The sequence below is a fragment of the Paroedura picta genome, chromosome 4 (genome assembly GCF_049243985.1).
Source record: "Paroedura picta isolate Pp20150507F chromosome 4, Ppicta_v3.0, whole genome shotgun sequence".
Classification (NCBI taxonomy): Eukaryota; Metazoa; Chordata; class Lepidosauria; order Squamata; family Gekkonidae; genus Paroedura; species Paroedura picta.
The window spans coordinates 38,697,633-38,717,921 of NC_135372.1; the positions used below are offsets into that span (position 1 = coordinate 38,697,633).

Genomic DNA, 20,289 nt, shown 5'->3' on the forward strand with positions numbered 1-20,289 from the left:
CAGGAGTCCAAGCAGGAAAGAGGAGGAGAGGTATTTACTGGTAAACTGGATGAAAACAAAACCGGTTACTGGGGCATCTTTGTCTCTTGTGTTCACTCGCAAATAGGAAAAACGTGGGGTGCAAGACGGGGGATGATGGACACACACTTTCTATTCTTCCTTGAAAGAACCGGGGAACTCCTCAAGAGCTATCATTGCTTTGGAGCAAAGTAACTTTCCCCTATTTAATGGCAGGCCTGGGGCTGAATAAATAACCAGGATTAAGTAGTTTACAGAGTACAAGCCCAAGGGAGCAGGACACCCACCAGCACGGAATACTCTTCTGCTGCTGTTGAAGACCTCTTTGTCTTCCGAAATGTTTGTGTTTAGAGAACAGCAAAGGTGGCAAAGTGGAAGGAGACCTGCCAGGGCAGGGGGAATCGCCCATGCCTTCTTCCGCAAGCAGAAATGGCCTCATGTTGGAGGAACTGTATAGTTGACTAGAACAGTGCGGACCGACAGCGGCGGGGAGGGTGATCGCCTGGTTACACATGCCATGCATGCGCGTTTGCAAATACGCATGTGCAGCCCTGCTTCCCTCTCCCCCCCCCCCCAAAAAAAGAAGCTTGCCGGGCCGCAAGCTAATCAGCTGCTTTTGATTGCGGCCTGGGAAGTTTCTTACTGCGGCGGGGGGGGGGGGCGGGGAGAGGGAGCCGCTCCCCGGTGCAAGGGCCTTTACGGCCCGGCACTGGGCCGCGGCCCGGTGGTTGGGGACCACCGGACTAGAAGACATAATCTTACCGTGGGCTGGCATACCGGAGTGTATTCGTTTTAACTTGTGATCCAAGAGAGCTGCTGCTGGCCTTTCAAGGCACGATCCATTAAGAATCAATCAGCTTCTTCTTTCCGAAGACGCACAGCTCTTAATTAACGATGAATTAATTTCTTCACTCTACGGCTACACACGCCCTTTCGCAGCTTGCTCACCTGCGCCTTATCTCCCGGTTTCCTATTTGTTTTGCAGGGGGAAAATTAGAAACTGTTCGCACTGAAACGGATGCGTTTAGACTTTCTCTACTGGGGAGTAGTAGTAGTAGTAGTAGTAGTAGCAGTAGTAATAATAATAATAATAAACAACTTTTATTGGCATAAAACTGGGGAGTAAAAATGAAGAGGAGAAGACACAGAGCAGCGGATGAGCCCCATCCCTCTGTTGTGCAACGCTGAAAGGGATCAACAGGATCTGTGTGTTGTGAGCTGGCAACCCAAAATCATATTCAAAATAAAGCATGCCAACCAAGCAAGTTTATTTTGCAAAAAAAACAAACACAGAAATGCATGAAGATGGTCTTCAGAATTTAGTGGGAACACTTTTTTTTTTTTTAGTTTACAGGGCGAAAGAGGGGGAAAAAAGAGCAGGGGGGAACCTAGGTTTCCTTGGCATACGCTCTGGAATTCATTTAGTGCACAAATATTAACAGGGCTGTATACATTTCCAGTTAATGTCGGATGGCAAGTAGCCAAGCTCTACACTCTTGGTCATCCCCTCTCTATCCTCATTCACCCGCGGTGGCCTTTCTGAAGCGCTTCCAGTTCCCAACCTGCAGATCGTTTCCATTTCTCTTCCCCACATTCGACCTCTTTTTTATGATCTCACTTCAGTCTTCTCCTCTGTTTGGATAATATGGGCCTTGCTGGAGGAAGTGGGGCCAGGGAGGGATCGGACATCCTTACCAGTCTCACTGAGAAGGAGGAGGGGAGGATGGGGGGAGGGTTTTAAGAGAAAGGAAGAGCTGCAGACAAAATGCGACTGAACTGCCTGTGGGCACTCTCTCGCTGTCTCTCTCATCACTGTGCGTGGGAGCACACACGGGCACCCTCCCCCAACCACTACCCCATCCAATCGCTCTCCCCTAGCCAATCCTCAACCGCTGCCCAAACCAATCACGTACGCAGAGACACGCTCCCCAGACCAATCCTTAATTGGCTGGCATGCTTTATTTTGAACATGATTATGGGTTGTCAGCAGACGACATAAAGATCCTAGAATCACAGCGTTGGAAGAGAGCCAGTTTGGTGTAGTGGTTAGGAGTGTGGACTTCTAATCTGGCATGCCGGGTTCGATTCTGCGCTCCCCTACATGCAACCAGCTGGGTGACCTTGGGCTCGCCATGGCACTGATAAAACTGTTCTGACCGGGCAGTGATATCAGGGCTCTCTCAGCCTCACCCACCTCACAGGGTGTCTGTTGTGGGGAGAGAAAAGGAAAGGCAACTGTAAGCCGCTTTGAGCCTCCTTCGGGTAGAGAAAAGCGGCATATAAGAACCAACTCTTCTTCTTCTTCTTCTTCTTCATACAGGCCATCTAGTCCAACCCTCTGCTCAATGCAAGATCAGCGTAGAGCAACCATGATAAGTATCTGTCCAACCGCTGCTTGAGGACTGCCAGCAAGGGGGAGTTCATCACCACCGATCTACTGCTGAACTTCTGTGAAACAAAAATTCCTGACATCTAGCCAGTACTGTTCTACATGTACTTTAAACCCATTGCTGTTTGTCCTATCCTCTGCTGCCAACAAGAACAATTCCCTGCCTTACTCCACAACCTTTCCAACCTGTCCTTAAAGACAGCAATCATGTCCCCTCTCAACCGCCTCCAGGCTGAACATTCCCAAGTCTCCCAATCTTTCCTCATAGGATTTGGTACCCAGGCCCCGGATCATCTTCGTTGCTCTCCTCTGCACCCCCTCAATTTTATCCACATCCTTTTTGAAGTGAGGCCTCCAGAACTGCACACAGGTGTCGTCTGACCAATACGGTATCCAGCAGAACTATGATACCTTGTGATTTTGACGTGATGCCTCTGTTGATACAGCCCAAGACTGCATTTGCCTTCTTTACCCCCACATCGCACTGTCTGCTCATATTAGTCCACAAGTACCCCAAGATCTGAGCCTCTTGTGGCACAGAGTGTTAAGCAGCAGAAATGCTGTCTGAAGCTGTCTGCCCATGAGGTTGGGAGTTCAATCCCAGCAGCTGGCTCAAGGTTGACTCAGCCTTCCGAAGTCAGTAAAATGAGTACCCAGCTTGCTGGGGGTGTAAAACAGTAAAGAAATTCCATCTAAACATCCGGAAGAAGATCCTGACAGTTAGAGCAGTTTCTCAGTGGAACAGGCTTCCTCGGGAGGTGGTGGGTTCTCCATCTTTGGAAATTTTTAAACAGAGTCTGGATTTGACAGAGAGGCTGATTCTGTGAAGATTCAAGAGGGTGGCAGGTTACAGTGGATGAGTGATAGGGATGTGATTGTCCTGCACAGTGCAGGGGGTTGGACTAGATGACCCATGAAGTCCCTTCCAACTCTATGATTCTATGATTCTACTGATATTGGTAGGGCTTGTTTTTCATAAAATGTGCAGAATAGGCTAGTTTAAGTTATACAAATACTTGCAGAAAAGGCAAATAAGAACAGAAAACATCCTCATGAACTTTCATCCATTCACGAGCTACTGTTTTCATGAGCCCTACATGTTGATGACCAAAGACTCCGAACAACACACAAATTCCTTCCCAAGAAATAAATAAAGCAAAAATGACCAAAGAATGTGCAACTGGATCTACTTGCTTCTTTTACAAAACCTGGGCACGGGAAGTGGCAAGTATTTATAAAATGGATTTCAAAATAGCAAAGCTGGGTCTCTCATCTGTACAAAAGAAGTTTTTTTATGGTGTCAACATTCTCAGAGGGACTAACAGCCGTGCCACTGAACCCAGGTCAGGATACCAGAGGACCTCTCAAATAGCTTTCTTGCTTCTCAGGCAAACAAAACAAACATTTGAGGGTTTGCTGAATTAAAGCAGGGGTAGTCAAACTGCGGCCCTCCAGATGTTCATGGATTACAATTCCCATGAGCCCTGGGAGGGGCTCATGGGGATTGTAGTCCATGGACATCTGGAGACCCCTGAATTAAAGTCTCAAACTAAGGTGACCAGATTTTAACATTGGTAAAGCGGGACACCATTGACCGGGGGGGGGGGGGGTTCTTGATTAAAATTTGGTCTATATGGAGCAACAAAAAATTTTATAGAATGCATAGAACGCAAAAATAGTTTTGTAATATATTTCAACGTAAGTACAATTTTCCAGATGCCCCCAGATGTCCCTCCAAAAGTGGGACAATCTGGTCACCTTATCTCAAACGCCAGGGGCAGGAGGAACAGAAATAGCAGACAGCTCCTTGGTCACTTTCCACTGCATTCAGCCATCTATGATGCCAAACAACAGCAGCTCCCCTACAAAGGCTGGGTCAGGGAGCAGACAAGCACTAGCGGGCACTATCCTAGAGTGTCCCCAATTCAATTCCTTCCTCCTTTGATCCAAAACTGGGAATTTCCCCACTCATTTACAGATCTTAGCATAACCTGGCACTCTCCAACCAGTACACGGGTCACTTGCCTATACGTTTGAACTGATTGCTTCCATGTATCTGTGGAAGCGTGCGTGCACACGAAAGCTCATCCCTTGAATAAAAATTTGCGGGTCTTAAGAGTGTCACTGGACCCTAAATTTGTTCAGCTGAGCACAACTACAACGTGGTCTCTGTATTTGTCTTTTCAGTTGGAATTCTGCACAACTACAATTCACTTGGCTTAAGTACTTCCTGCATTTCACGGTTCCTTGACCCTGCTGGCCTGTTTTTTCTAGTCATGGCATCCGAGGAAGCGGGCTCAGTCCACAGCCGTTTGCGCTGGCATCAATGCTGTTAGACTTCAAGTTGCCTCCAGAGTCCTGTTTACATCTCTCAGTGCCTTTCTCTCATTTCCTTCCAAGGACCCAAGGTAGACAGACAGGTGAGCCTAGCGAGGGAAGCCGGAGGGAAGGCGCTGTTCCCTCCGCCCTGCAAATTCAGTAATGTTAGGCTAAAAAAGGATTAAGGAGGGGGGCAGTTTTTCTACAAAAGGGAAAGCGAATATTCTGCCAAAGAGAAAGCCATATCCTGCCAGCCTGCCAAGTAATGCAAATTTTATTCATACAAAACTATTGTACAATTGTGGTATTTTTTTTTCTCTCTCCAGAAATAATATTTTTTTGAAAAACGTCCAATACCACTGGGAGTCTAGAATTCTACATTTTTATTTATTTTTATTTTTTCAAAAAAAAAAGGTTTGACAGTGTAATTATGCAAATTTGGATAAATGATGTGCTGCGTTTTGATTGTTTTCTTCAACAGTGAACTTTTTCCTCACAAGGATTAGACCAGTGAAGGGCTTATGGAGATATATTAGCAGAGCTGTGGAGAAATGGAAAAGAGGCCAAGACGGCAAGGGCTAGGGGTGGAAGCTTTCTGGGATGATGAATGCCAGAATACACCTGACTTCTGACCTCTTAAGTAGAGGCTGCTTTTAAAAACTTCTTCACTGGTCAGCACGGCAAGGAGCTTATATTGTTTCAAATGGCTGTTTATCGAGCCAGAATTAAGATGTTTTAATCAGCTGATTTTACTGTATTTTAGTCAATAATATTAGCTTATTTTATTCTATTATATTTTTACCCTGCTTGGCTGTACTTGCCTCTTATTGTTATGCCAATAAAGGTTTATTATTATTATTATTATTATTATTATTATTATTATTATTATTATTATTATTATTATTATTATTATTATTATTATTATTATTATTATAAATCGGAAGACCCCTGTGTGAACCCCTCCTCGGGCAAGAAAGCTCCTCTGTGATGTCAGCCCTTTCATTTTTGGCTTTCCTGCCTCACTGAGCGGTGGATGTGGTTGTGAAGGTGTGATGGAGGAGGAGAGAAGAAGAAGAGGTGGTGGTTTTTTAAACCCTGCTTTTCACTACCTGAAGGAGTTCCAAAGCAGCATGCAAACACCTTTCCCTTCCTCTCTTCACATAAGACACCCTGTGAGGTAGGTGGGCCTGAGAGAGCTCTAAGGGAATGGCTCTGCAAGAACAGCCCTGAGAGAATGGTGACTGGCCCAAAGTGGTGGTGGTGGTGGTGAAGAAGAAGAAGAAGAAGAACAACAACAACAACAACAACTACTACTACTACTACTACTACTACAAGAATTTAATTATTCATAAAGTCAACCGTATGGCACAGAAGAAGAAGAAGAAGAAGAAGAAGAAGAAGAAGAGTTGGTTCTTATATGCGGATTTTCTCTACCCAAAGGAATCTCAAAGCGGCTTACAGTCGCCTTCCCTTTCCTCTCCCCACAACAGACACCCTGTGAGGTGGGTAAGGCTGAGAGAGCCCTGATATTACTGCTTGGTCAGAACAGCTGTGACTAGCTCAAGGGCTGTGACTAGCTCAAGTTCACCCAGCTGCTTGCATATGGAGGAGGAGTGTGGAATGAAACCTGGCTCATCAGATTAGAAGTCGGCACTCCTAACCACTACACCAAGCTGGCTCTGCGTGTACGGGGAGTGGAGGCTGCATGTATGGGGAGTGGAGAATCTAACCTAGTTCTCCAGTTTAGAGTCCACCACTCTTAACCATGACACCATGCTGGCTCTGGTGTAGGATGATGCCATATACCCCATTTTCGATCCCAGCTGGAGAGAAAAGACAGTGTGAATATCTAAATAAATGTTTACAACCCAATCATATGCTTGTTTCTCAGGGGACTTGCTTCCATAACATCGATCTAAGCCCCTTTTTTTCAATGTCCAATTGCCACTGGTGGGGCCAGAGTGAGCCCATGAAACAACCAGACACCCCTCCACTATGCCTAGATCTGGCTCCATCGACATCTGTCATTGCAAGAGGGAGGAGGAGGAGAAGAACAAGGAGGAGGAGGAAGGAGGAGGAGGAAGAGAGGGAAGGGAAGCAGGGTTTCGTATCTTGTTTTCTCTCCCTTAATGAGCCTCAAAGTAGCTTCTAATCCCCTTCCCTTCCTCTCCTTGTGAGGTAGGTGAGGCTATGTCTGGGCCTAGCTAACCCAGCAGGCTTCATGTGAAGGAGTCAGGAATCAGATCCAGTTCCCTGCTCTTCATCACTAAGCCAACTGCACACAATACAACTGCAGGTGTTTCTGTCAGCTGGAGTGAGGCATGCATAGACCTGAGACAAGGCTTCTTCAAGGATGTCTCTATGCCCCTGAAACAACCTCTCCAGGGATGGTTGGATGGCCTGGTTGCCTCTATTTCTGTTTATCCTCTTGGCCCTCCGAACCATTGCTGTTCTTAACAACTTTTTGTTTCACCTGTGCCGTACGGTTGACTTTATGAATAATTAAATTCTATTTGTTGTTCAATTTCTTGAGCTAGGCCACGTTTCAAGGGCTTGAAAGTTATCCACAAAAATGCAGGAGACAACAAGCAACAATGCCTAATTTAGAAGAAGAAGAGTTGGATCTTATGCCCAATTTTTCACGGCCCGAAGGAGTTTCACAGCAGCTTACAATCGCCTTCCCTTCCTGTCCCCTACAAAGGCACCCTGTGAGGTAGCTGGGGCTTAGTCTGGGCCAAGGTCACCCTGCAGGACTCATGTGAAGGATTGGGGAATCAGAGCCAGCTCCAATCTTGCCATCACTACACAATGACGTCTCTCTCCTGGGTACCACAGTGAGGCCTGGAGGCAGGTGGAAGCTCTTCCATCAGAGCTGGCTGCAACTTGCTTCGGACTCCCCTCCCGAGAAACTATTTTGGATTGAATTTTAATTGTCACTTTGATTCCTCTAAGTTGCTTTTCGGAGTCCATTTAGAGGGGATGGGGCATAAATAATCTTTTCTCTTAAAAATATCTGTAGCTTTAAAGTGGTCAAACTGCGGCCCTCCAGATAGTTAACATCTGTAAATGAGTGGGAAATTCCCAGTTTTGGAGCAGAGGAGGGAGGAACTGACACCGATTGGGGACACTCTAGGATAGTGCCCGCTAGTGCTTGTCTGCTCCCTGACCCAGCCCTTCCAGCGGAGCTGCTGTTTTTTTGGCACCATAGAGTGCAGTGGAAAGTGACCAAGGCCTTATCTGCTACTTCTGTTCCCCCTGCCCCTGCTGTTTGAGACTTTAATTCAGGCCTAGTCAAACTGCGGCCCTCCAGATGTCCATGGACTACAATTCTCATGAGGCACTGCCAGCAAATGCCGCAGTTTGAGTACCCCTGCTTTAAACTGTGGTTCCTAGAATCTGATCGATACAATACACTTCTTCACAATGCAAATCGGTGTGGTCTCAGAAAGGCAGATCTTCTGAACGTTCATGATAGCAAGACTCTTCTTAACGTTTTGTTAACTATTTCCCTATTTTCAGTCTCCCCTTCTCATCAACCGTAACAGGCACAGAAAAACACAGCCGTGAATGCATGGCCAAAGATTAAGGGATTGTTGAAGATTAAGGACGTTCGAGTCCCCCTTTCTCACCTCCATACTCCTAATGCAGGTCAAAATGCCACCCAGGGTCCCCTGACCCCCAGAAGCTGCATTCCCAGGGGCATTGTGGTTGAAAGCTGGGAGGGATGGGAGAGGCTAGAAAGTGGCACTCTGTGGGGTGAAACCCCTTCCTCTTACAGCACCACTTCAATAAATCCAGGCTGAAATGAAGTATGCAAGCAAAATACACACAAATTGAATTTCCATAATATTTCTGAACAGAATCTGTACTTCCCTTGCCAAAGAACTTGAACTCCGGGTGCAGAGAAGTCCTTGCTAAACAATCTCTAACCAAATATAAACCTCTGAAATCTTAGGAGCGTTTATTTATTTTAAGAGATTCGTGTTTTCACCCCAATCTTGACGCGCACTCAAGGCTGTTTTCAAACCAATCTAAAAACCGCAAGAACTTACATATAAACTCTAAAAATAGCTATCAAAATAAACATTTTAAAGAAAAATAAACATCCAATGAACAACTTGTAAAACATGAATCCTTTTGATCGCCGGGACTCTAACAAAAAAGCTTGGTCTTGCTCTCTATTTGGAAGTCTAACAGAAACACCATCGGAGCACACCCCAGGATCTTCGATTCCTGGTCTGCCTTATTGCAGCTCCCAGCTCTGGCCACCCCATAACTCAAACAATTCTGTGATGAGTTTATTTGCTAGTCATTACATCTCTCATTCTGGTTCAAGGGTGGCTTACACCAAGGGTAGTCAATCTGTGGTCCTCCAGATGTTCATGGACTACAATGCCCATGACCCCCTGCCAGCAAACGCAGGTTGAGTACCCCTGGCTTACACGATACAGAGACCCATAAACACATGAAGCTGCCCATACTCAACCCATTGGTCTATCACATTTGACTGGTTGGCTGGTTAGTTGGTTGGTTGGTTGATAGATAGTGTCTATTGTATCCAGCCAAAGGACATTACAATTGGCATATATTGTTGGTTGGTTGGTTTGTTTTGTATACCACCCTCCCAGCAAGCTGGCTCAGGACGGTGAACACAGATAAATTGCACCAAATCATGGTTGGTGTGACAATCTATTTGGGCTGGCAGCGGCTCTCTCCAGGGTCTCAATTAGAGAACTTGCACAACTATTTATTTACTTACTAGGGGCAAAGCCCATTGCATTCAGGAATACAACGGGTGCTAGATTGGGGGCGGTGGTGGAAGAAGGCGGATGGCCTCTGCCTCCCCCCTGAACCTGGAAAGGCTGCAGGCTGGAGGCCCCCAGGAAGGGAACTCACCAGCAGGGGCAGCTCTCATGCAGCAGGGATCTGCAGCCTACAAGTCTCGGAGGAAAGTGGAAGGAGGAGGGGGTGGTCAGGGGTGGGGGACAGAAGGCGATTGGCTGGCTGCTGGACACACAGGCAAGCCGGTTGGAGGAGGAGGCACTCAGGGGCGGGACAGCCACCCTGAGTGGGTGTTAAGCATTGAGTAGCACTTAACCCATGAGACTAGCTCCTCTTTCAGCCCCTTACCAGAAATATTAAGTGGAACAGATTCTGTTTAATTGAAGATGCCAGAGATTGAGCCAGGAGGCTTTCTGCATACAGATGCTCCACCACTGAACCACAACCCCTTCTCTTACTTTACCGTTCTCCTCACCGTACTGGGAAGCTTGCCCAAGATATATCGATGGGTCTAACCTCTTTCTGCTTGCCCTCCTGCCCTCCTGAAGCATCCCTTAGATACTAGCTTTGCTCAGTCTTTTGGTTAGAAAACCTTGCTCACTTGATGACTTGTCCAACATTAGATAGATCTCATGGCTAGGTACCCCATATTTATTAAACTGGCATGACCGTCTGGATGTACAGGTTATCTTTGGTCTGCTCTGATGAATAGATCAGGCACAGAGAAATATATATTTCATTACATTTCTGCATATCTTCCAAAGAATGAAGCTGATGCTATATTTTAAAAGGACGTCTTAGCCTAGTATTGTTATGTGGACTAAGAAGACGGAACAGGAGGGAAATGCAGTCTTGGGCTGTGTCAACAGAGGTATCACAACAAAATCGCAAGATGTCATAGTCGTGCTGTACACCGCATTAGTCAGATTGCATCCAGAATATTGTGTGCAATTCTGAAGGCTTCATGTCAAAAAGACATGGACAAAATTGAAAGGGTGCAGAGGAGAATGACGAGGATGATCTGGGGCCAAGGGACCAAGAGCTATGAAGAAAAGCTTAAGGAACTTGGGAATGTCCAGCCTGGAGAAGAGGAGGCTGAGAGGGGACATGATCGCTCTCTTTAAGAATTTGAAAGGCTGTCACTTGGAGGAGGGCAGGGAGCAGTTCCTGTTGACAGCAGCAGGTAAGACCCGCAGTAATGGCTGAAACTATGTGTAGAACAGTAATGGAAATATCGGGAAAAAGAATTCCCAGTTCAACAGCCTAAGGAGGTGGTGAGCTCCCCTTCACTGCAGGCCTTTAAGAAGCAGATGGACAGATACTTCTCATGCATTGAGCAGGGGGCTGGACCAGACAGCCTGTATGGCCCCTTCCAACTCTATCCATGTATACATGTGCCCATGTATCCATGTATCCATTTATCCGTCCGTCCGTCCGCCCGCCCGCCCGCCCGCCCGCTCATTCATTCATTCATTCATTCATTCATTCATTCATTCATTCATTCATTCATTCATTCATTCATTCATTCATTCATTCATTCATTCATCCATCCATCCATCCATCCATCCATCCATCCATCCATCCATCCATCCATCCATTCTCTTAAATTTTTATACTGCCCTCCCATATGACCCAGAGCAGTTCTATGAAACAGAAAGCAGGACAAAGTGATTGTTCTACTCACTTCCTGGACTTTCCCTCGGTGGTTTCTGCCACGTGGTATCCAGGCTTGCATTTGTACCGGCAGACAGAACCAACATCGTGGTTGCCTTGCAGGCATCGGGGCAGCAGCAGCTTAGCATTGGCAACTGGCTGTGGAGCGTCACACTCTAACTTGCAGTAAGCTTCGGGAAGTGACCAGAGGCCGTCCTCCAGGCAGGTCAGCCACTGACTCATTCCTAACTCCAAGAGCAAGAGAGACAGAGACAAAGAGAGAGAGACACACACAGAGCTCATTCAAACAGAATTATGTGGGCCCACCATGGGCTGCATCCCACCCTGGCATATCCCAACCCTCACCACCCTTCTCCATGCCAGGTGGGGAGTGTGGGGTATAACACTAATTTCCTAGAAACAGTGCAGAAACGGTCCTGAAATGGCCCAGGGTGGTCACTATTTCTCCAGTTGGGGGCCCAAGATGGACTGATGGGCTACACATTATGATTCCCAAATGGGGAAAACAGCAGCTTCCTAGGGCTGCTTCGGGTCAGGAAAACAGCATGGGGGTGGGGGAGAAAGGCATAGGCCTCTTCTCCCCAGAGCCTAATTCTAATCAGGCCCTTGCATGCCAGGAGATGCAGAGCTTCGGAAGAAGGAGGGAAGGAGTTCTGGGGTTTTTTTGTATCCCGCTTGTTACTACCTGAAGGAATCTCAAAGCGGCTTACAATCGCCTACCCTTCCTCTCCCTACAACAGACACCGTGTGAGGGAGGGGAGGCTCAGAGAGCTCTGAGAGAACTGTGATTGGCCAGGGTCACCCAGCTGGCTGCATGTGGAGGAGGAGATGGGGAGTCAGACCCAGTTCTGCAGATTAGAGGCCACTGCACTTAACTACCACACCAAGCTGGCTCTCAATACATCTTTTCACCTGACTCAAAAACCCCAGGAGAAAAGGCAATGTGCAGTTAGTCCCACAGGGGTAGTCAACCTGTGGTCCTCCAGATGTCCATGGACTACAATTCCCATGAGCCCCTGACAGCATTTGTAGTCCATGGACATTTGGTGGACCACAAGTTGACTACCCCTGCCTTATAAGAAGATTCCTCCGCAAAAGCCAGAGACATACCTTGAAGCTTAGCTGGCTTGATGCAAGAGAAGAAGCATCGCTTCAGGTAGGTGGTCCCTTTAGGGCAGGAGAACTCGGCATAAAGCACGTTCGACTGTTCCGGAGCCTGGCAGTCAACAGGGTCGCAAGTCACAGATCTGTCCCACTGCCCAGAATTGCAAGTCAACAGGATTTCCTTCTGAGAAACAAAATAAAACAAAATGATGACTAGAAGAGAGAAGAAAAGCTGAACTTTTGTAGTCTCAAAGACGCTCACAATCGCCTCCCCTTCCTCTCTCCACAATAGACACCTCTCTCCACAGTAGAGATAGGTGGAGCTGAGACAGCTCATGGAGAGAACTGTGACTGTCACAAAGCCGGATGCATGTGGAGAAGCAGGGAATCAAACCTGGTTCTCCAGATCAGAGGCTGTTGCTCTAGTCTCTGTTGATGGGGGCGCTGTGGCAATCTGAACACTGCCCTTATCTCAGCCCCTAAGCCAGCAATTAATTCTAACAGGGGACATACGTTCAGTTGTACAGGAAAAAAGCGGTCAGCAATGTGAGTTCTACCCATGAGCTCACACAATACAGGAAAGTATACGGAGCTCTTCCACCAGGTCTATGGTTGAGGCTGGGGTCAGAGAATCAGGGACATCAGCCCTCCCCCCGGGGAGTCAGGAAGTGTGCATTGCTCCTTTCCATTATCTTCGTTTATTCGGTAGGGGGGGGAGGTTTGGGGATTTTTGCCATCATGTTGATATTTTTGAAAGTTTTTAATGGGTATTTTAATGGGGTTGAGACTGTTGTGACCCGCCTTGAGCCTATAGAAAGAGGCGGGAAATAAATCTTATAATAAATCTAATTATTATTATTATTATTATTATTATTATTATTATTATTATTATTATTATTATTATTATTATTATAATAACTAATCAGGCTCAGGTTCCTTAAATTCTGTGTTGTAGTAGTAGTAGTAGTAGTAGTAGTAGTAGTAGTAGTAGTAGTGGTAGTGGTAGTGGTAGTGGTAGTGGTAGTGGTAGTGGTGGTGGTAGTGGTAGTGGTAGTGGTAGTATTGGTAGTAGTAGAAGAAGAATAGTTGGTTCTTATAAGCCGCTTTCCTCTACCAGAAGGAGTCTCAAAGCGGCTTACAATCCCCTTCCCTTTCCTCTCCCCACAACAGACACCCTATGAGATGGGTGAGGCTGAGAGAGCCCTGATATTACTGAAGAAGAAGAAGAGTTGGTTCTTATATGCCACTTTTCTCTGCCCAAAGGAGTCTCAGAGCGGCTTACAGTCACCTTCCCTTTCCTTTCCCCTCAACAGACACCCTGTGAGGTGGATGAGGCTGAGAGAGCCCTGATATTACTGCTCGGTCAGAGCAGTTTTCTCAGTGCTGTGGCGAGCCCAAGGTCACCCAGCTGGCTGCATGTGGAGGAGGAGCGGGGAATCAAACCCCGCTCGTCAGATTAGAAGTCCGCACTCCTAACCACTACACCAAGCTATCTCTACGGCTAGTATGATTTATTAACACAAATGCATACGTGCTTGTGATCAAATATCACTTTGTGTGCTTAGTATTACTTCAGGACCTAATCCGGTCTAACGTATTACAACTACAAAGGAGCCATGATTCAGGCAGGGGCTGGGGCTCCGTAGTAGAGCATCGGCTTGGCATACAAAAAAACCCCCGCTTGAACCCCTGACATCTCCGGCTAAAAGGATCTGATCGTATGTGACAGGACAGACCTCTGCCTGAGACTCCGGAACGCTGCTGCAAATCAGAGTATACCAGGTTGACCTTGACAGAGCGACATTGTGACTCAGTACAAGGCAGCGTCAGGTTTTCATCTGGCACAAAGAAAACCCGGCTTCTTCATTCCAAAGACTATTCAGCATACAGCTATCATCTGCAAAAGCTGTTGCCTATTCTAGACCTCATATTCTGGGGGAGGGGTGCGTGCGGGTGCCAAACCCTGAAATATTTTCAGCAATGCAGGACGTGGCATTTGGAGGAACCGTGTGGGGGGAAAGGGTGGGAAATCAAGAACGGGGATCATAGAGGAGAAGCAGGGGCCACGCTGGCCACCAAAGCTACACAAATGAACGCCGGAATGCTTGCTAACGACCTGCGGCTACCAGCGCAATCCTGTGGAGATCGCTTCCATCCAAGCTCGCTGCTTTCAAAGGGTAAAACTCTGCTTGGGCAAATGTCTTCCAACACATCCTTACAACCACAAAGTGTATCAGCTTTCCTTCCCTCAAAATTTGCTGCCTCGGACGCCAAACGCTGCAGTCCATCTCTACCTCCCAGGGTCTCCTCCTCTCCCCTTCAAGTCCCATGCTTCCTTCTGCCCCTAAGCCCATGTAAAGGTTTTTCTCCACTTCACAGGCACCCATGCACAAAGCAAGGACAATCAAACCATTCTACTCCTAGGACCTGTCATGAACCCCCTAGTTCCTGACCCGGATTTTTCACTCCTCTCTGAGGTCCACTTCATTGCTATGTGCTCCCGGATCTCCCACTGAGTTGTGGCAGCTACCTGGGCATGCTCGAGAGTGCCCCTCCTACCCTCTGCTGGCACTTCAAAGCCTCTTCCTGTTCACTTCCTTATCTTTTCTCACAAGGCTGTCCTCGCTGGGAGCTCAGACTAAACACCAGATGGCCGGATGGGTTGCTTTGGCACCTTGTAGATCAGAGGAAACTGTATTGCTCTTTCTGTGTGAATCAATGTTCCTGCCAAATCCTGCCCCTATGTCCCCCTCCCCAAGCTGTTACGCATGGCAAGACCCCCCTGCCTCACAGACAGGCACACTGCCTTCTACCACCAATGGCACCCCTCAATAGTCTAGGCTTAAGCCAAAGCCATGACACTGTTAAGGCCTGACTAAGCCAGGTCAGACTCCATCTGACCTGGTTGCAGGTGGGAGCATCTCTCAAATGTCACAGCCATAACTTCATCCACTCACCTGTCCTGGGTGCAGCATTTGCCCTTGGCTGGCATGGAGAACAAATCCCTTTTCACAGGTAACAAGGCATTGTGTGAGCCCCTGGTTGCCAGGGGTGCAGTTGACTACAGCAGAATGATGGATAAATGGCAGCGCACAGCTGCCTTGGTCTCCACAGGTGTTTGGTGTACAACTGTAGGGGGAAAGAGAAGGGATCCTAAATGCAAATTCTTACTTTGCAGAAAGAGTACCATTCTGTTCAGCACAAGACAAACCAACATTAACCCTAAAGGAATAACAGTGCCATTCTAAACGAGTGTTGACCATTAACTTCTATGGTTTTGGATCCTGCATCCGACTTCACTGTAGGTGTGCCAAGACAAAACACGGGGGCCTCAATGACAGCTCCTCCCAGGGCTGATTTTGTAATTAAGTCGTAGAGGAAGAAAACCTGAATGAGAAATCAATCAGGGCTTTGCAGACTAGCTGGACTTGCACACCTCACACTGATTATGACAGTGTGACAAGACTGGCACGGATCAGAAGCAGAAACAGCAGAAGAACCAGGAGCAGAAGAAGCAGAAGAAGAAGAAGCAGAAGAGTTGGTTCTTATATGCTGCTTTTGTCTACCCAAAAGAGTCTCAAAGCGGCTTACTTTGTCACCTTCCCTTGCTCTCCCCACAACAGACACCCTGTGAGGGAGGTGAGGCTGAGAGAGCCCTGATATCACTGCTCGGTCAGAACAGCTTTATCAGGTCACCCAGCTGGCTGCATGTGGGGGAGCGCGGAATCTAACACGGCTCGCCAGATTAGAAGTCCGCACTCCTAACCACTACACCAAGCTGGTTTGGTATCATTTGTATGAGGCCTATTGCAGAAGCAGAAGAAATCTGCTTCTACAGAAGCAGAAGAAATCTGAATGACTCACACCTTTCTCCCAGGTCTTGTGAAAGGAGACACTAAGTTACATCTCTGGCTGTGAATTCTGTTAGATGGATCCCTGGCACATCCCCCTCCCCATCTCTACCCCATGCCATACTTGCCTTAAAAGTGTGGGTTATTCACGAAGAGCCAAGTGAGCCTTTTACTCCCCAAATATCCTATTAAAATGTTTTCTGCACCATTGACTTTGGAAATAAAAAGCAAGAGATTCTAACAGTCCATGAGTTGTTTTAGAAATGCTCATTAATAGGTCACTAAGACAAAACCAGCTCACTCCCATTTACTCTAGGGCAGAGTCTGCACTTACTTTCTTTATTCCATTGTCAATCCTGTTGAATTCAGATCGCTTTGAACTCGATTCTTCCTCTCCCCCCTCCTCCCCACTGAAACAGGAAAGTTTTCTGCACGTGATTAGGGAGGCTCAGAATGGGGGACGAAGCCAAGCCTCTTTCTTTCTATTCTTGAAGGGGGGGGGGAGAGGAGCCAATCAGGGAGCCTCTTTCTTTTCATGGAGGGGAGGGGGAGAGGATCGAAAAAGGCAGAGGAGGGAGGAAAAATCCAGGACCGACAGAAATTGAGAGAAATTAGGGGCTTCTCCTTTAAGGCAAGCATGTCACATGACCAGGTGTAGCCTATCAGAGGTTCTCTACCACGGAGCTTTCTTTCCCAAATAGATATTGAGGATTAAAAGCACTTTGAGATATCGCACAATAAAGGTAGGGTCACTCCGGATCAATCCTTCTTGCTGCAGAAGGAAAATTTAAATCGCCCAAAATCCAAACGGAAATTGCATTCTGTGTAGAGGGCAGGGACTGAATCGACCTGGGGTTGGAATAAAAGCTCCGTGCAATTTACACCTAGGAAAGAGCCCTAAGGGGGGGGGGGATAAGAATGCTATTAAAAGCTTATGTCTGAAAATTCAGAAGTAATTATAAACCCGTCACAGGACTGAATTACTCTTGTGGCTTCACAAAGGCACGCAGAGACAGGGAGACTGAAGGGAGCAAAGAAGATGAAGGCAAAACATTATTTATGAGGGGAAAACTGTACTACAATACAAACAGTGAAGACATCAGGGATGGGAGAAGGGAGGGAAATGCCAGGGTAAAGAGTCAAAGGGGGGGGGAAACGAAGATTTTTCCCCTAAGCAAAGAAATTTTTATTTGCACCACTAATTTTCTGAATGAAAAGGAACAGCCCATGAGTTGTCTTAGAAACACTCATTAACAAAAACCATAAAGAAAAGACTCAGAATTTTAAGAAAATAGGGGCGTAGATCATACCATGCTTGTTTTGAACTAAGCTTTCCCCTCAGTCACAAGGTATTCTTGGGAAAGCAAGAGTCAAGGCTTTTGGTTCGCTGCCATGGGGTAAGATTCAAGAGGGTAGTCGTGTTGGTTTGAAGTAGCACAACAAAAATAGAGTCCAATAGCACCTTTAAGACCAACAAAGATTTATTCAAGGCGTGAGCTTTCATGTGCATGTACTCTTCCTCAGACTAAAGGAACAACAATCATAACTGTAGAGATATAAGGCAAAATTTGCTTTTGCCATAATTTGCTTTTGCCTTATATCTCTACAGCTATGATGGTTGTTCATTTAGTCACCCAACTGGCTGCATGTAGAGGAGGAGCGGGGAATCAAACCTGGTTGTTCTAGATCAGAGAACACCGGTCTTAATCTCTGCACCAAGCGGAGTTCTCAGACTGTTCATCTTATGCATTCCAGTGTTTGGCAACAAGCACATTCTCAGTCTTGTTTTCTATGTTGTTGTTGGTTTCAGGGATTCTGCTAAACTGTATCTCAGCTGGAGCAAGTGGGTGCATCCGAAGCATTCCTTTACCTGTATTTCTCGTGGCTGCGTCCCTCATTTTCTGGCAGGCAGTTGCTTGGCGTGGAGGGATCTGAGGAAGAATGTGTCCGCAGGGCCACCGCAGAGATGCCCACGGAAAGAGAGGAGAAGTTGAACACGGCCGAGCTGATCTGGTGAACCGCAAGGCTGTCCGTGACGTTGATAACCAGTGGGTTCTGCTGGCACGAGAGCTCGTACGTTGCTGAAGGAACAAAAGAGAGATTTTAGGTGATGCTGAAATCTCCATGAATCCCCATGGTCCCTCTGAAGTGGAAGTTTCCAAAACTGATCCCATTAAACCCATGGAGATCCTCAGAGGCTTACCAGGGTCCCGTCAACAAAACCATCAGAGATGGTTTCTGTGAAGAACAATCTGCATACCACTTTCTCGGTAACACAGAGCTGTGGAAAATAATTTGGTATGATCTAGCTCGATTGACCAATAGCGAGACCCAAAGGGCCAGGCCAGAGCAATGCGTGAAACAAGGGCATGCTCTATTAAGGTGCATTTGTTTACTTCATTGACAGGTTGCCTTTCTCACTGAGAATGCACATCAGAGTTGCTAATGGTGCAGCCTCCAGAGGGTCCAGAGGTCCAGAGGGTTCTGCCACAAACAAGCCAACATGCAAAAGGCTGGAAATGTAGAAGCCAGTGCTTTGAGTTTACCGGAGGGCAATATGGCTGCCACTAATGTAGTAATACCTTTCTGAAAATTCTCCTGCTCGCAGCTAGGAAATAATTAAGATCTGAAATCGACCAGCAGAAGATCCATGGCTCACAGGCAGCGCTATGGGGAGGGAAGGGAATGTCTACATGCTCCTGTATCTGATGTCTATGGGAACATTCAAATTCACGTGTCATAGAGGCTCCAGTCTAGACTTCTTCTTGCATGCTGTAGGGGCAAAGAGCGTCTGGGACAGGGGGCACCTTCCAACATAACCCCCTCAAGAATGCCTTTAAGTCAGAGAACTGTGAGATGAACTGTTTTTAATCAACCAATAGATAAGCATTTAAGTCTCCACTGGCAGTCTGGGATGCCCGAGCTCAGCAACAGACACGCCTCCTGGGTCTTCTGGTTACTCAGCAAAGAAGAGCTGTTTTTCTGGACCCCACTTTTCACTACCTAAAGGAGATTCAAAGCAGCTGACTATCACCTACCCTTCCTCTCTCCAAAACAGACACCGTGTGAGGCAGGTGAGGCTGAGAGAGCTCTGAGAGAACTGTGACTGGCCCAAGGTCATCCAGCTGGCTATTACCATTGGTTTACAGGGATTTAAAAGTGCAGACCTCTGTTGAGCTGCACCATTTTAAGTCCAGTTAAATCAAGGGGAGTAGAAAGGTGTCACTCTGCTTGTAAGACAAAGCAAAGCCCTACCAGAGAATAAAGCATGATTGATGTTCACATCATGAACAGTGACCCTTCATTCAAACCATGTTCAGATCTTTAGGGGTAAATATCTCCCTATTCATCTATCTATATATACATGCATGCATGAATGCATGCATGCATCCATCCTCCCTCCCTCTCACCCATCCACCCACCCTATCCACCCATTTATTTCCTCCCCTGCAAGCGGGGAAGAAGAAAAAGGGTTGGTTTTTATACCCTGCTTTTCACTACCTGAAGGAGTCTCAGAGCAGCTGACAATCACCTTCCCTCTCTCTCTCCACAACAGACACCCTGAGAGAGGCTGAGAGAGATCTGAGAGAGACTGCTCTGCGAGCAGAGAACTATCAGGACCGTGACTGGCCCAAGGTCACCCAGCTGGCTGCATGTGGAGGAGAGGGGAATCCAACCCAGCTCGCCAGATTAAGCCACCCCCCTTAATCACTGCACCAAGCTTTCCCTCCATCCATCTACCCATTTAGCTATCCATCCCTTCATCCCTCCGTCTTGGCATCCATATCTCTGTATCTGCAGCCTGCCTTAAATTCAAGGAACTCCACAAGAAGCACACTGTAAAGAAAAGAAGGACTATTCACTGCTGCCCACACCACATAAACGTTGGTATGAAGCTCCGCGTTGTGGCTTTGCCCACTCACCCAGGAAGTGGCTGTGGCCTCTGAGGTCACCCAAGTGAACTGTCATAGTAGGCTTGGGCTGGTCCCCAGCTGATGTGCCGTCGGAAGCCAGGAAAACGAACAGTGAGGTAGCCACGCTGGGACTGCTGAAGCACACCTGGGCTCCAGGATACAGCAAAGGAGAAAAATGTTAGGACAAGTACAAAATCACATGGGGGGGGGGGAAGTGCTACTGAGACAGAGAAAAATC

General features: G+C 47.1%; 1 protein-coding gene across 3 annotated transcripts in view; it reads right to left on the reverse strand.

The window, feature by feature from the left end:
- The window catches only part of PAPPA2 (pappalysin 2), a 133,318-nt gene that overhangs the window by 39,185 nt on the left and 73,844 nt on the right, over window positions 1–20,289 (reverse strand). For all 3 annotated transcript variants that reach the window (XM_077332507.1, XM_077332508.1, XM_077332505.1), the window contains 5 exons: window positions 20,061–20,196; window positions 18,008–18,218; window positions 15,244–15,415; window positions 12,293–12,470; window positions 11,193–11,406 (listed from right to left, as the gene is read on the reverse strand). In XM_077332507.1, the coding sequence (XP_077188622.1) occupies window positions 11,193–11,406; window positions 12,293–12,470; window positions 15,244–15,415; window positions 18,008–18,218; window positions 20,061–20,196 (911 nt within the window). The remainder of the gene's footprint in view (window positions 1–11,192; window positions 11,407–12,292; window positions 12,471–15,243; window positions 15,416–18,007; window positions 18,219–20,060; window positions 20,197–20,289) is intronic.